A 16,062-nucleotide genomic window follows, 5' to 3' on the forward strand; every position below is an offset into this window, starting at 1 on the left:
AATCCTGCTAACATATGATAGCAAAATACAGTTACACTAGGAAAATTACAGCAATGTAAATTATTAGAAATTAACATCATAGAAAAATAGGAAACCCTAGAAATTATATGTGAACAGATTATTCTTATCTTTTCTGGAAATTTAACAAACTAAAAGTAGTAAGTAAAATAAAACTCAATAGGCCCTCTTTGGTGGAGCAGCGGATTAAACCACAGCACTGAGAAGCTAAAGCCACTTCCGCATGAGTTCGATTCCCGCATGCCCGGGAGGTGACACATGGTGTGGCAGACCTCTCCTGACCAGCCCGCTGCTCCCCTCAGCCGTGTACTTCGTCAATCTACCTGTTCTGCTCCCCACTCTGTCTCTGGTGAAGCCTCTTGCCGCCCCTGACCTCTGGCCTGTACCCCAGTTCTGTATGCACAAATAAATAAATCTTTAAAAAAAATAAATAAAATAAAACTCAATAGTTTCCTCTAGCTTTTGAATGAAAAATGGTAACACACTTCAGATTTGTAATATCACTAAGTTGTACTTTTCTAACATTAGAGGAAGCTAATTTTTCCTAGCGCCATTTAAAATATGCCATTCTGTCAACAAACTTAGTTTAATTTATCTTTCAACTCCAATTTTCCTTCAAGATAATTTTATTTAACTTATATTTACCGTGTATTCTCAGGTACTATAATTTTATTTCTCTTATACTTTGTTTAATAACAAAGCAAAAGGTGTTTGTAGGATCTTTTTCCAGAGATTAGATTCTATGGTATTAAACTCCTGTATGCAAACTATGTAAGGTAGACCCTTTGAGAAAAGTAGAGGGCTATGAGGAGGATAAAGGGATTCAACAAACCTACTTTTTTAAATTCAGTGTTTCATAAAGATATAACCCAAAAGCTTCAAATACAGCAATTTTTGTTTCAATGGGGTAAATTATAAAAACTGGCACAACAACAAAAAACAGTTCATTGGGAAACTTCAGTAACAAACAATATTCTCAGATATTGTTTAAACTAGGAAAACATGAATGACAAATATGTAATAAAAAAGCAGAAATAAATATAAAGTACTAAATGCTTCCATTTCAACTTGCTACAGCTAATACTCACCAAACCTTGGTCCTAATTATGTAACTTATAAATGTAAGATACCAAAATTCTTAATTTTCTTTCTTTTTGTGTGACTGTAGAACTGGGGTATAGGCCAGAAATGCAGGGGGAAAGGGGCAGGTTGTGGGTAAGAAAATTCACCAGAGACAGAGTGGGGAGCAGAACAGGCAGATTAACTGACTATACTGAGAAGAGGAGCAGCAGCCAAGAGAGGAGGTCACCCATGCCATAATGGGTTAGCATGTTAGCAATGAGACTTAACTCCAAAGCCATTAGGGAGGCCCAAATTCATCCTTTTCAAGCCTTTCCACTTAAGAACCAACTTCTTACTTCAAGGACAGGCAGAAACAGTATCCTTCAAATTTCCTCCTGTTTACCTCTAAAATTCCTCTGTATTAAATGTATTTTCATGTCGCAAAGAATACACATCACCCTTTGTGATCTTTGTACTGTGCTCTCCAGTACTAAAGCGGTACTAAATTTCTTAACATGGAAAACAGCTCTCCCTCAGCTCTAATCTTTTACTACTGAAAAAGTTTATTCAAATAATCTAAATGCACATGACTTTTATTAACATTTAAAACTATGGCCTCTTTATAGTTTATGAGGTCTCAAAGGTTTCAATCATGAGCCTTAGGGAAAACAGGAAATAATTCTATTTGTAAACACACACACAGATCCCAAATTGAAGTCAAATCAGGAATAAAAAGGAACTAACATGAGTGAGTTAATTATGATAACCGATGAACTGTATTAATTATAGGCTTAGCTATGTCAGTAAATAGTGTACACCTAGGTTATTCGAATCTCTTTGAAACCACACAAGCTTTGAGCTGGGGAGTCATCAATGCCAACAATACCAATTCTTCAAAATATTTAACTTTTTGACAATCGTAATTGTCACTGTCATTTATAATTATAATTGTCACTACAAACTCCAATCATTCCTATACCAAGCAAGTCCTCAGCTAACATACAATGTCTTTGGGAGATCAAAGCAAGGTGTGTTCTCTGCCCTTAAAAACATGGAGAACGGGCAGGATACAAGCACATGGCAAATGTGCATATGTTGGGCAGGTAAGAAGGAAGTGAAAAGTAGAGAAACAGATGCATGTACTAGAATATATGGCTAAATGTCCTAACAGGTATAATATATTGTTTAAAAAAAAAAAAAAAACAAACAACAAACTCCTGGAGAACTAGAGATGCTTCCCTCAAAAGGTCAGCAAAGTTTTCCTGCAAAGGGCCTGACAGTAAATATTTCATACCCTGGGAACTCTATCTGAGACTTGGGTGGGCTTTATACACTTATTTCTAGAGAATTATGAATTAAAAGAAAAAAAGCTCACAGATTTTATATTGAACATCAATAATTAAAATGAGCACAAATGCCAGTATATTAAAAATAATTTGTACTCATATTTTAGATATCTAAAAGTTAAAAATTTTCTATGAATTTCTATGAACTAAAAAAATTCTAAACTTGAAAGGACAGCATTTTTACTTACTTTGGCAACATTTTCAACTGGTTTTCTCTAAGTTCTAATATCTGGAGTTTAGTTAGTCTGTAAAATAAAGGAAAAGTGAAACAAGTTATAATAATAAAGTAATGCTATATTCATGCTTTAAAACAACCAATATTTGCTATATGATTATGATATGCATAATACTGTATTAAAAATTACATGGAAATACAAAGGACATAGGACAATCTGATCCTGAGATTAGGATTAGTGGGAGGGAAAAAGTAAATATTTTTAGACACTTTCAAAGCACAGAATGACTGATCCTTAAAAATCAATTCTAGAGGATTTCCTGTCTTTTTCTGAAAATACCTTTCCCCGAATTACTAGTCATCAGTAGATGGGAGAGTAAGAATTCAAATCTAGAGTTCATCTCTGAGAGAAAAAGTAAGGAAACACAAGAAACTTAGAAAAGGAAAAATCCTCTGGCTCTTCAATTATACATATTCTATAAAATTATAAAGAAAATTAACAGATTAAGTAGTCTACAAATATGTTACAATGGCAATCATATTTTTCTTTATATATAAAAATATATCTCAATCAATATGCTGTACTTCTTAAGTAAAAATGTGTTTCAAATGCCAGATACAAAAGATGAATTTTAGTTATACCGTTTTTATACAAAGAAATTATTAAAAATAACATGCAGTTTTATAGTCCCTTCTCTAGTAATTAAATACAATAGTAATTTGATACCTATTTTTTCATTCTTTCATTCATTCATTGATCTCTCCATTAAAAAAATTACCCAGAGGCTTTACTATGACAAGAACTGTTGTATATTCAGACATGGGAGAGGCCATACAAAAGGCAGGTGGACCCTAGCATCACATTCTCTTTCCTACAGAATTTCAATTCTAGGAGAGATAGGTAAGTCAGTAATTAGATCATTTTCAAAGGTGACGAATGGTAAAAATAAAGTATTGTACATCTCATATATAAAAGAATCATTCCTATTCCTATTTGCACATAGCTTAAAAACTAATTAAAGCCATAAATTACTTCCTTCTTTTAAACTTTCAATGCTGTAGTTTACTTAGAAAAGCCGAGTCAAAGTCAAAATAACAAGGTACAAAGAAACTATAAAAAAAAACTCTTGGAAATAATTACAAAAGAAGAGCCTATGAAACTGTAATTAATAGTGTTACTAAAGCAACTTGTAGTTTTAAAAGAGCTAACAAGAAAGGTTTTAGAAGAAACTATAATTTACCTGCCAAAATTAGCTGGCAAGAACTCAAGGAAAGCATCATTCAGATATAACTGGGTTAAGTTTAACAGTTGAGAAAATCCATCAGGAAGCCTGTATAAAATACAACAGAATTTAAATTAAATTTGTATACAGAGTTTTAATGTCTCACTGAAATTTGAAAAATATATGTAATCAATACATGGTTTTTTAAAACACTAACTTTATATGTATAAATATATATTTCTGAGATTTATTTATTTATGAATATAAGAACTGGGGTATAGGCCAGAGATTCTGGAGTAGGGGTGAGATGACTCACCAGAGACAGAGTAGGGAGCAGAACAGGAAGATCCACTAAAATACACTACTGAGGGGAGTGGTGGGCGAGGCAAGAGAGATCTGCTGTGCCATGTGGGATAGCTCTGTAGCTGTGATCAAACCAACATGCTACAATGGTTGCAGATAGCTACATAGTGCTAACACTTAATCCCTTGCTTGCACTGCCACCAAAGAGGTCCAATCAATACATATTCTTAAAAGATTAATAATCACTTCATTTTTAGAAGTCATCTTCAAATTAAGATACTATCTTTTATAGTAAATTACCTGTATCAGTGTTTATAATGTCATCGCTTTGTAAAAAAGAAGGGAATATCTGCCTCAATAAAATAAAATCTGCACAAAATAGTTAACTGCAAAAAAGTCTGAACAAACAAAAATACAGATAAAAGCTAAGTATAAAATCAGCAGGCACTTTTGAAATTTATCTAACATCAATCAAAAAAACCATATAAGGATCTCTATACAATGACAGTATTGATTCTGGGGGCTGTACAATTCCTTTGTGTGGGGGCTGTTGTGTTTACTATGGAATATTTAACAGCAACCTTGGCCTCTACCCACTAGAAGCCAGTATCACCTGCCACCAGAAGTTGAAAAAAAAAAAGTCTCCAGAATTCACCAAATAACCCTGGAGGGCAAAATCATCCCAACTTGAGAACAACTTGTTTAGAATATTTTCAATTTCACTATGTGGTCCCTAAATAACCAAAATATATATCTATATCTATCTGTCTATATAAATTCTATGAGAAAATATATATACATATAAAGCCAGATGGCATTTTTATTTATTTATTTATTTTTACATCACTCTTCATTTTGTGCATTTTTTCATCTCAGTTGTAATTCCCGTAGACCCTCCTTGTTGGTACAGTGGGTTAAACAACACTTTGAAGTCACCTGCAGCCACTGCAACACGAGCTCAATTTCCAGCCAGGGAGGTGACCCCCATAGCTCAGCAGACCTCTCCTGCCTCGCCTGCTACTCCCCTCAGTATTTCAGACAATCTCCCTGTTCTGCTCCTTACTCTTTCTCTGGTGAATCCTCTCACCTCCCCACACATCTGGCCTGTACCTCAGTTCTTGTACTAACCTATACTTCACTCTACCATTTTGCTTTGTCATTTTGTTTTTGGAAAACTTTGGCTTTGGTACCAGTTTGTTTACTGTCATTCATACTGTGAAAGACCATATACGACCTCTGGTATAAGGTACAACAATTTTACAGATTTTTCCCTTTCTTTGTTGCTTCCTCTTTGACCTTTTACTTTCTTATAGCTTCACATGTTTGAATGTGCCACATGCACGCATGATTTGTAGCTAAGAAATTCTTATACTATGAAAGTAACACTGAGCAAGGAGACCCAGATTTTAGTCTTATTTCTGAAATTCTGAAACACTTTCATAGTTACGTAGATGTCAAATTTACCTTTGTAAACAGAAAAATTATTACAAGTTCCCTTTTTCATTTACAAATTTGTATATATTTGGGATGGATACTACTTGTACATTAAAATGTGTAATCTACTTTATTCACAGAAATAACTCATTATTAAACAAAGAACTTACTTGGAAATAGGATTTACACTGGCCTCCACAACTGTCAGAACTTTACAATTTTTTATATTTTCTGGAAACTCCTGTATTCCTAGAAACGAACAAATAAACTAATAATCAAATTGAAAGAATCTATTACAAGAAAAAAATAAAATAATAATTAATATATTCCTTGTAGATTCAAATTTTACCAATTAAACAGTATCTAGATACTGACCAAACATCAACAAACAAAGTAAGTTCCATAATGTATTTCTTTTGTCTTTTGTTCATGACCTCTTTCTAACTTCTAATTATCTTGGTTAGTCTTACTCTTCTTTCCTTCTCTTGGCTCTTTTGAAAATTAGTATATTCTCTATGTATTGACAGGGTCAACAAAATGCAAAACACAACATTTTCCCTCTTTTTCTCAGGTGAAAATGGGCATTACTTTTTTAATGCTGGCCTCCAGACTGAGGTGGCTCCTGGTATACATATAAACAATAAAGTTGAAAACAAAGCTAAAGATAAAAGAGGCAGTAAACTACTTAGATACACCAGACAACATGCCTGAAGGCAAGATATACACCACCACTTTTGTAAAATACCACCCAAATGGTATTTTACAAAATACCATTTTAAATTCACTGTAAAGGTTTCCAAACATTTACTCAATTTACCTCACCAAAAATACAGAAACACAATTTGTGAATTAGAAACAATCCACAGGCCAGCTTCTAAGCATCATGTCAATAACATCAGAGGAATTCTAATTAATAAATATTCCTGAAGTCTATGTTTATAACAACCATTCCTTTACTAACGTGATAGGATAATTCCACAGGATTGTCTACCTTCATTATTAAATGATTCTAAGTGAAAAATTTACCACATTACCAAGTACAGAACTTTCCAGCCATAAAAAAATAAATTAGGCAGTTATCACTAACTGACAAGTACCACACTGATATCTGTTCAGTCAATAAATACTAAAATTAGTTGGTAAAAGAATGATGAATAGTAGAACATTAATAGAGTCTCACAGTTTCTCCCCAAAGGATACTTACTAATTATAAGAGGAAAAAATGTGAGCTTACAGTACAGAAAACCCATAAGCATCACCTTAAACTGCTTCAAAGTTGGCATTTACCAGTTAAAGTCATCATGTAGCAAGTAATTTAAGATACACTGAAAAACACTTGCAACATCATTACTGTTGTATTCTTGCCAAAATTACACAGCTTGAGTTTAATTATAAGCAAACATTAAATTAAAGGAAGTTCTACCATCTGACTGGCCAGCGAACTTCAAAACTCTTAAGGTCAAAAGAGAAAATAAAGGAGGAGTCCATTAGTTATCATGCAGGTACCACACACACACAAAAAAAGTCCCAAACTGAAATTACTTGTCCTCTGTATTATTCAGCAATTACATGCTAACTACATCAAATTTCAGACAGGATGCTACAGACTATAGACACTCAGCCATGGTTCCTTTTCTTGAGAAGTTAAAATGTAGCAATGAAAACAAATATTTTCATTCTATCAATATCCTTTCTTAATCATAATGTTCCTTTTCAATAGTATTTTTTCATACCCTTTTCCCTTTCATCCTTCTGACCTCTTTTCTTCAACATTCATGATGATAATGATTATCTCTAAACTCAGACTTTATATACTTTCTATAGACAGGGAACTCCCAGATATGTACAGCTAGCATAGTTTCTTCTTAACTACAGACCCCTACGAATTGCATATGTATCACAAATATCACATGTCCAAAAATGAGGTGTTTTTTTTTTTTCCATGCAAGATTACAGCTCCCACAGAAGGTCCCATTTCAGCTAATGCAACTCTATCCTTTCGTTTGCAGAGACCAATACTGCCGAGTTCATCATTGCCACTTCTCTCACATCTAAATTCATCGTGAAATTTTCAACTGCTAGATATATCTAAAGTCTGTTTATATGTTACTACTTCCACCACTATCGCCAGAAAGGACTAACCAGCACTGACTGGGTCACGTTTCACGGTTGTATCCACAATGTCCTACACAACAGTTAGTATGTAGATATCTGAGATAAGTTGTACCACAAAGACTGAAGAGTAAGTGTAAAGTTTGTGAAGTGCAAGTTCCATAGCATATGTGAGAAACTGGAAGTCAGGGTAGCAAACACACATGGAATGAAAGGGGAGCATTATAGGAACAGAGATCAGAGAAGTAGATTTAAAAGAGCACGTAATATAGGCATTTATGTGTACTTCAGCATTTACTCTTAGTGAGATGGATGTATCTTAGAAAGTTTTGAGCAGATTTCCAGAACATTATCTAATTTATGTGTTAAATGATGTTCACCATTGAACATTATTTCGCTCCATGTGTGTTTGCTACCTGGACTTTCAGTTTTTCACATATGCTATGGAATCTCACACTTCATAAACTTTATAGTTGCTCTTCAGTCTTTGTAGTACATTTTACCTCAGGTATCTACATACTAACTTCCTCAACTTGCTTTCTCAACAAAGTCTACCCTTAATCTATTATTAGCCAGTCTCCTAAATGGCTTATTTTACCCTTATACATACATAAAGTATGCAGGACCTGAATTTTATGAGTTACTTTTTAATCCTCTGTTTCAACTATTCTTTTTTCATTCTCACTTGACATCAATAGTGTTCCTTCATCACACCATTTTTTTTAAATAAAGATTTATTTATTTATGTATACAGAACTGGGGTACAGGCCAGAGGCACAGAGAGGATTCACCAAAGGCAGAGTGGGGAGCAGAACAGGCAGAAGGACGAAGAACACTGCTGAGGGGAGCAGCCAGCGCGTCAGGAGAGGTCTGCGGCACCAAGTGGGTCACCTCCGGGGTGGGGATTGAACTTATGATGAAGTGGCTTTAGCTGATTAGTGCTGTGCTTTAACCCGCTGTGCTACCAGGGAGGACCCCCTTCATCACCATTTAAAAAAAAGAATTATATTTATGCATACAAGAACTAGGGTGTAGGCCAGAGATTGAGGGGGGCTGAAGAGCATTCACTGCAAGTGGGGAGCAGAACAGGCAGATCCACTGAAATACACTGCTGAGGGGAGCAGCAGGTGAGACAGAAGAGGTCTGCTGAGCCATGTGGGTTAGCTGTCTGGCCAGGAATCAAACTCATGCTTCAGTGCTTCTGAGAGCTTCATAGTTCTGAGTCCCAACCCTTTGTGTCACCAGGGAGGCCCCTTCATCATCTATTTTTTTAAAGAATTTGATTTTGTAGTTCAAACTAAATAAAATGACCATCAGACATTAGGTTAGACATCACAAAACTAGATGGTGATTGTCTTTATATTACTTGTTTAGTAACAGAACTCTTTTTGTAAAAAAGACAGTAACTCACATGCAGGAGCTGGCCCTGATACTTTGTCTCTAATCCTACTGTAAGATAACTACCTGATATTCAAAGAGAGGCCTTGGTAACTAAATAATTTCAGCATCAACTTCAGACCAGGCCATTTGACAGATCAAGATAAAAGTCTTTCAAAATAAGGACAAAATATGAACATTTGCAATGCACAAAATACCAAGCCACCCTTTCTTACAACTAACGAGCGACTGCTAATTCCTTATCCAATGTAGTTTAAGCCTCTGCACTACACTGTAGTTTTAGCTGCACTGAGTAGATAATGATTTGTTAAGACTCCCAGACACAGAATTACTCCTAATTCTTGATAGTATCCCATGCCCAGCAAATCTATTTTCTTCAACCTTCTCCAAGTCATGAAATAAAAGCCCCAATTCTGTAACAAATATTATTTTAACCTATGTGACCATATAGTATGAATTTATGCTCCCTCCATCAAGTAATTTCAACTACAGGTGAGTTCTCTGTGATCTCTGATTGGATGCATCAAAATCTTCATGTTCTAACTGTAGAAATTAAGTTAGCAGCTATTTCTTACTGGTATTCCTAACTTTCAATAATGCTATGGCAAAAAACAATACAGACTATAACACTGAGTTTTAGTCTTAACAGTCTAAGTCAGGAATTACAAACTCAAATGGTGACACTATCTATCATTAGCTGTCTAGGGAATGACATGCACAACTGGGACTGGGTTCAATATGAGTAGTATGGCCATTGATTAGACACAATGAGGCTATCCCCCAGTTACAGTCTCTGTTGTTAACACACCTCGCAGTGACCAGTGATCATCATCTAAAATAATAATTTTTAAATATCAGGTCAATGCATCATATAATTTTTCTTCTTTCATTATTATAAATAAGCTGATTTATCACAACAGTTAAACTTGACAACAACTACTAAGCAAATGAGAAATTTTAAAAACCAAGAGAAAAATACAGTGACTTTCTCAACAGTGATAATTTTCCCTTGTGATCAACTTAACTTCTCTGAGTTTAACTGAAGAGCCTTTTCCAACAGTTTGTCCCCAACATCAGCTTTGCTTATGTTCAAGGAATTGCTTTTTTCTTTGAAAAATTTTCAGTCATTCTTCCCTGATCCGACATTTCCATATCACACAGAAAGATCTGAGCTACTTTTTCTGTCATTTGCTTTATAATTCTATCTTTTTATTCATACAGGAGAATGAACAGTAACACAGTCTTAACTTTTTTTACTTCTCCACACAATGGCTTATCCCATTCTGGCAAAGATGTTTTAATCAAATTTGTATGTAGTCTCCTCAAGAAAATAGTCCATATTTCAACACAACAGGAGATAATTTCTCTAATACCAGCTGCTATTTGCAATGCCTTGGGATAGTAGCATGCTGAACGTTTTATTTCTTTAAAAAGCTAATAGGGCCCTCCCTGGTGGCACAGCGGGTTAAAGCACAGCACTAAGAAGCTAAAGCCACTTCAGCATGAGTTCCATCCCCAGCCAGGGAGGTGACCCCACATGGTGTGGCAAACCTATCTTGACCCACCCGCTGCTCCCCTCAACAATGTACTTTGTCAGTCTGCCTATTCTGCTCCCCACTCTGTCTCTGGTGAATCCTCTCACCGCTCCTGTGCCCTGTACCCCAGTTCTGTATGCATAAATAAATAAATCTTCAAAAAGAAAGATACACAGTTCTTTTCTTTTCAAACCTTTGAACACACTACAATGGAACAGTATTGATGGTATCTACATTACTTTTCATACTATAGATTTACCAAATGTGCAATCAACAATGTACACTGCAGTTGTTACTATTTTTTCATCATTATAAACAGGGCAGGGAACATGAATAAAAACAAAAATTTAAAAGTATATGAATATGTAAACACATGTATCCATAACATTTTAATTAAAAGGTCAACTACAATTTTTCACACTTATTTTTTACTTAGCTTTAGGTTATCAAAGATCATTTATATATTAGGTTGTTGGATACATCATGACATATTTTTCTATGGTTTTCAAAGGTCATTTATTTATATAAAGGACAAAGATCAATAAATGATGCACTGCCCGATTTATTCTATAATCTTTTGCCATCTTTCAGTGAGTCCCTGTTCATAGGAGGATCTGCTGGTGGAAAACTGAACAAGGTACTGATTTACATCTTCACCTGAACTGAACTTTATACCACACAAGGAATTTCTAAGAGAGTGAAACATGATGGCACAAGGTCAGACGAGTATGATGGATGTGGCAACACATCCCATCCAAGCTTCAATGATTTTTGGCAGGTGATCAAATTTGTGTGGTCTCACGTTGTCATGATAGAACACAACTCCTTTATAATTGACATGCTTTGGACATTTCTGGATAATGGATTCGTCAAACTGTACAGCTGCTAACAGTACACACTCAAATTGATTGTAGTTTCCTTGTAGAAGCTTGAAAAACATGACACTTTTAAAATCTCACCACAATGAGCACATAGTTTTCCTCTGATCAATGTCTGCTTTTGTTGTTGTTTGAGGTGAACCATCACATTGGGACCGAGACTTCACACCACGCTGATGTAAACAATCCTCATCACCAGTTATGGGTAGTTTAAAAAAATGATTATTTTCCTCAAGTTTAACGAACATCACAAATACTTATACATATCAAATAAACTTCTTTGAGTCCATGAGGAACTCAAATATTGAGCTTGTTTATGTCTTCCAGCCTTTTTTTTTTTTGGTCTTCCAGCTTTTTGAGGTGGTCATGAATGCTTAAATGATGGATGTTCAGTGTTTCTGAAATCTCTCATCTTGTATAACATCGGTTTGACTCAATTCATGCTTTTATTTTGTCGTCATCAACCTCATTGGGCCTCCCTGACCAAGGAGCATTGTTGAGATCAAAATCACCAGCACAGAATTTAATGAACCATCAGTGATACTGTCGGTCTTAAAGAGCATTGTAACAGTGACCTTTGCACAACTTTTCACAAGGTTGACATGAGTTCTTCCCTTTATGGAAGTAAACAGTAAAATATAGCAAAATACAGAGTTTGGTCTTCCATCTTCGACTTGTAAAATCTCAGAAACTCAATCAAATCACTCACTATCTTCATATATATATATATATATATATGTATATATATATGTATGTATGTATGTATGAATAAAGTCAGAACTGTCAACTGTTAAATGAATACCAATAACATAGATGTCAATGATTCTAGCACTTCCAAAAATGAACTTGTGTCATCTGTTACAGAAATGTTTCAAGACTTTTCCAACAATCCCAATATATTAGTCTGATTTCTTCACTTTTTACTTGTTAAAATACAGTAGAAATCAAAATATAATGTCCCCAGGTACCAATAAAGGGGGGAAATCTTACCATTTTTGCTGACATCCAGTTCCCTGAGATTAATGAGATTTGCAATAGATGCTGGTAATGTTGTTAAGTCATTGTCTGGCAAACTGAGTTTATGCAGAGACTGACAGTTAAAAAGTTGCTATTGATAAAAGAGAGGAAAAGACTTTTATTACTAAAATTTCCTTAAATAACTCACACATTAACTTTTATACAATTAGTATTATTAAAACTGAGTAAGTTATACCTACACAAATACCAGAGAGGAGCTCATTGTGTTTGCAATGTGAATACAATTACACGAATAATTTACAAACTCACACTTTTGCCCTGACACAATGCACTCAGTGAGAATAAGCATATGGTTGTGGTCTCTGTTGAGACAGTAAAAATAAATGACTATTAAAAATAGTAAACTTTGGAGTTTGTACTTCAAGCATCCTTAATCCAAAATCAAAGTTCATACAATTTATATCAAAACAGTAAGTACAACTGATTTTAAACAACAATTTGGGAGGAAAGACAAAACAGTTAAGGGAACAAATACACTGTTACATTAAAAGCACAATAATGAAATGTTATCTAAAAATACAGGTAACCAAAGGTAATAGGTAAATGGATCACTTCTTAATTCCAAGCCAAAAAAGCTGGAGCATTAAAGATTTCTAGGGAAGTGAAAAATAGCATAATTTCAACTGGATTTGACTGTCCTTTTGACTGTTTTTCTTTATATTCTTCATGAATGAAATCAGACAGTATTTGTCTTTCTCCTGACTTACTATGCTTAGCATAATCCCCTCAACTGACACTCAAATAGATGTCTGCAAGTCTACTGGCTGAAGAAATTGTATAGCTTTTTACTTTAGTAACTATAAAAAAACTGGAATTAAAATATAAAACCTTAAGAATTTTATAACAAATATTCAATAATTAATGAAGAAATAACAGGTTAAAATCTTTAAAAAAAAATTGAACTGTGCTGCATATTCTTAAGACAACATTAAACCAAAAAAAGAGAAAAGTACACATATCTATCTGCACTACTGTGGCAATACTGAGAATGGTATTTCTAGACATAAAAATATTCAAAGCAATTCTTAGAAGACAGTATTTAGATACCTTTGGAAGCTCTTCAATCTGATTAGCATCTAAGTAGAGCTCCTCCAAAGTTTTTTCAAAAGTAAAAATCTCTTTGGGAACCTGTTCCAAACTGCAATGGGAATAATCAAGTGTGGTGACAGTCTCCTCTTCCCCTCGTAGACAACGACATGGTACCAAACGCACAAACAAACTTCGTTTAGTAGTCATTTTTAGATACTGTAATATGCAAGTAAAAATAAATTAGTTAAAAATGCTTTTCAAAACAAATTATTTCAATTAATTTATCAAATTGATTTATCTCTGATAAATACCTCTACCCATAAAGTAATAATAAAATACATTATTTTACTATCAAAATCTATATATTCTGAATTTCAAGTTAAATTCAAGCATTTTTGACCTTTGCAAAATGAGCTAATCAAACTAATAATCCCAAACCATTAAATCCTATGTAGTTCCATAAGAACCATACTTTACAAGTCTACTTACCCACAGTAAGAAAAACCCTAATACAACAAAGAGAGTTTTTTAATTTCTGACTAGAGCTGTTGCTTGACTAAGGACTTGAATATCTACAGTTATTGAGTAGGAAGTGGGGAAAACAAAGATATTTCAAGTCTTTTTAACTAACCATCATTACCAATCATCCTTAAACTTTAGTAAGACATTTTCATATCAAAAGTTCAATCTCTGCGAAGTATATTTTGTTTCAGCTAAATACTGGTGTTTCAATTTTGCTAAAGAGCTTATTGGTCTTGCCTTTAAGATACACTAAACAACAAATTTGCTTTAATAAAGTAAAATGTCATTATTTCGAATCCACTGGTAGAAAGGTTGAATTCTAAGCTACTGCATATTCTCCCAGCAAATTTTATTAAGAATACAATGTATGTACAATGTATGGTTTATTCCAGTAGACTAAAAAGAAAAGCCAACTTTACTAAAATGAGAATTGATAATCAGTATTACCAATTATTTATAAAATGATAAATTCTTACCCTTCATAGAAGACTATCAGAGTATTAGATTACGTCTAACAAGTATGAAACTAGGCTGAAGGCAGTGAAGCAAGTGCCCCAGACACAAAATATAAAGTGGCATCCCCAAAAGCCCCCAGCAATCAAATTATTTTCATACAATGTTTAAAGAAAATCAACATCACTAAAAACTTACCAATTTATGAACAAAATAGCCAATTGTTAAAAATTAAAGAGGATCAGCCCTCCCTGGTGGCACAGCAGGTTAAAGCACAGCACTGAGAATCTAAAGCCACTTCCTCATGAGTTTGATTCCCACCTGCCCGGGAGGTGACCATATGGCATGGCAGACCTCTCCTGACCCGCCCGCTGCTCCCCTCAGCAGTGTGCTCCATCGATCTGCCTGTTCTGTTCCCCACTCTGTCTCTGGTGAAGCCTCTCACCGCCCCTGAGCCTCTGGCCTGTACCCCAGTTCTGTATGCACAAATAAATAAATCCTTTAAAAAAAAATTAAAGAGGATCAATGTTACTGGTTTTTAATTTATTTTTTACATCATTCGTCATTTTGTGCATTTTTCCATCTCAATTGTAATCCCCATGGATTTCCTACCATCAATTCACCCATGCGCCATCATTTAGTCCTTTGTACGCTTCCCAACCCAGTTTTGATCCTATTCGCCTCTCCATCCCCATAGAATGTCTCTGGTTTATAGCTGATCGTTGTTTTTCATTTTTACATTTACAATTGCTTTATTTTTTTCCTGACCCCTTACACTCCTGCTATGTGTGAAACCAACCAGTATTTTTCTTTTTCTTGCTGGCTTAAAGCATGATTTTTTCCAGCTCCATTCATGTTGCTGCAAAAGGCATGTGTTTATTTTTTTTGGTTGCTGAGTAATATTTCATTGTGTATATGTACATCTTTTCAATCCAGTCATCTACTTTTGGGCATTTGGGTTGTTTCCATGTCTGTCCAATTGTAAATAAACCAGCAATAAGCATGGGGGTGCAGGTATCTTTCTGAGCCAGTGTTTTTGTGCCTTTTGGGTAGATACTTAGGAGCAGGATTGCTGGATCATATGGAAGTTCCATTTTTAGCAGCTTGAGAAACCTCCAAACAGCTTCCCATAGTGGTTGTACCAATTTGCATTCCCAGTTACTGACTTTTTCACTTTTGCCTCAGAATCCAATAAAGATCCAGAAAGCACACTTAACTCTTCTAATTTAAATGATATGACAGTCTTAAAGTGTTTGACTAGAAAATATTTAAATGATATTTAAATATTTCCCTTGCAATCTTTAAGACAAGCTGCAATTCCCAGTTACAATATGTCAGGCACTACTGTAACTTCTTTCAACTATATTCATATTCTTATTTCACCTTTATATATTTAATCTCTAAGATATGTGCTATTATCCTTTTTTTTTTTTAAGGATTTATTTATTTGTGCATACAGAACTGGGGTACAGGCCAGAGGCTCAGGGGCAGCAAGAGGCTTCACCAGAGACAGAGTGGGGAACAGAACAGGCAGAT

The 16,062-nt window shown here is 34.6% G+C and overlaps 1 protein-coding gene across 5 annotated transcripts in view; it reads right to left on the reverse strand.

Moving 5' to 3' along the window:
- ERBB2IP (erbb2 interacting protein) overlaps positions 1–16,062 on the reverse strand; it is a 106,600-nt gene that overhangs the window by 54,629 nt on the left and 35,909 nt on the right. For all 5 annotated transcript variants that reach the window (XM_004678248.2, XM_004678253.2, XM_004678250.2 and 2 more), the window contains 5 exons: positions 13,570–13,767; positions 12,475–12,592; positions 5,732–5,810; positions 3,843–3,932; positions 2,615–2,671 (listed from right to left, as the gene is read on the reverse strand). In XM_004678248.2, coding sequence (XP_004678305.2) covers positions 2,615–2,671; positions 3,843–3,932; positions 5,732–5,810; positions 12,475–12,592; positions 13,570–13,758 — 533 coding nt within the window. In that variant the 5' untranslated portion in view covers positions 13,759–13,767. The remainder of the gene's footprint in view (positions 1–2,614; positions 2,672–3,842; positions 3,933–5,731; positions 5,811–12,474; positions 12,593–13,569; positions 13,768–16,062) is intronic.

This window comes from Condylura cristata, unplaced genomic scaffold, assembly GCF_000260355.1.
Source record: "Condylura cristata isolate star-nosed mole 26May11 unplaced genomic scaffold, ConCri1.0 scaffold00007, whole genome shotgun sequence".
NCBI lineage: Eukaryota > Metazoa > Chordata > Mammalia > Eulipotyphla > Talpidae > Condylura > Condylura cristata.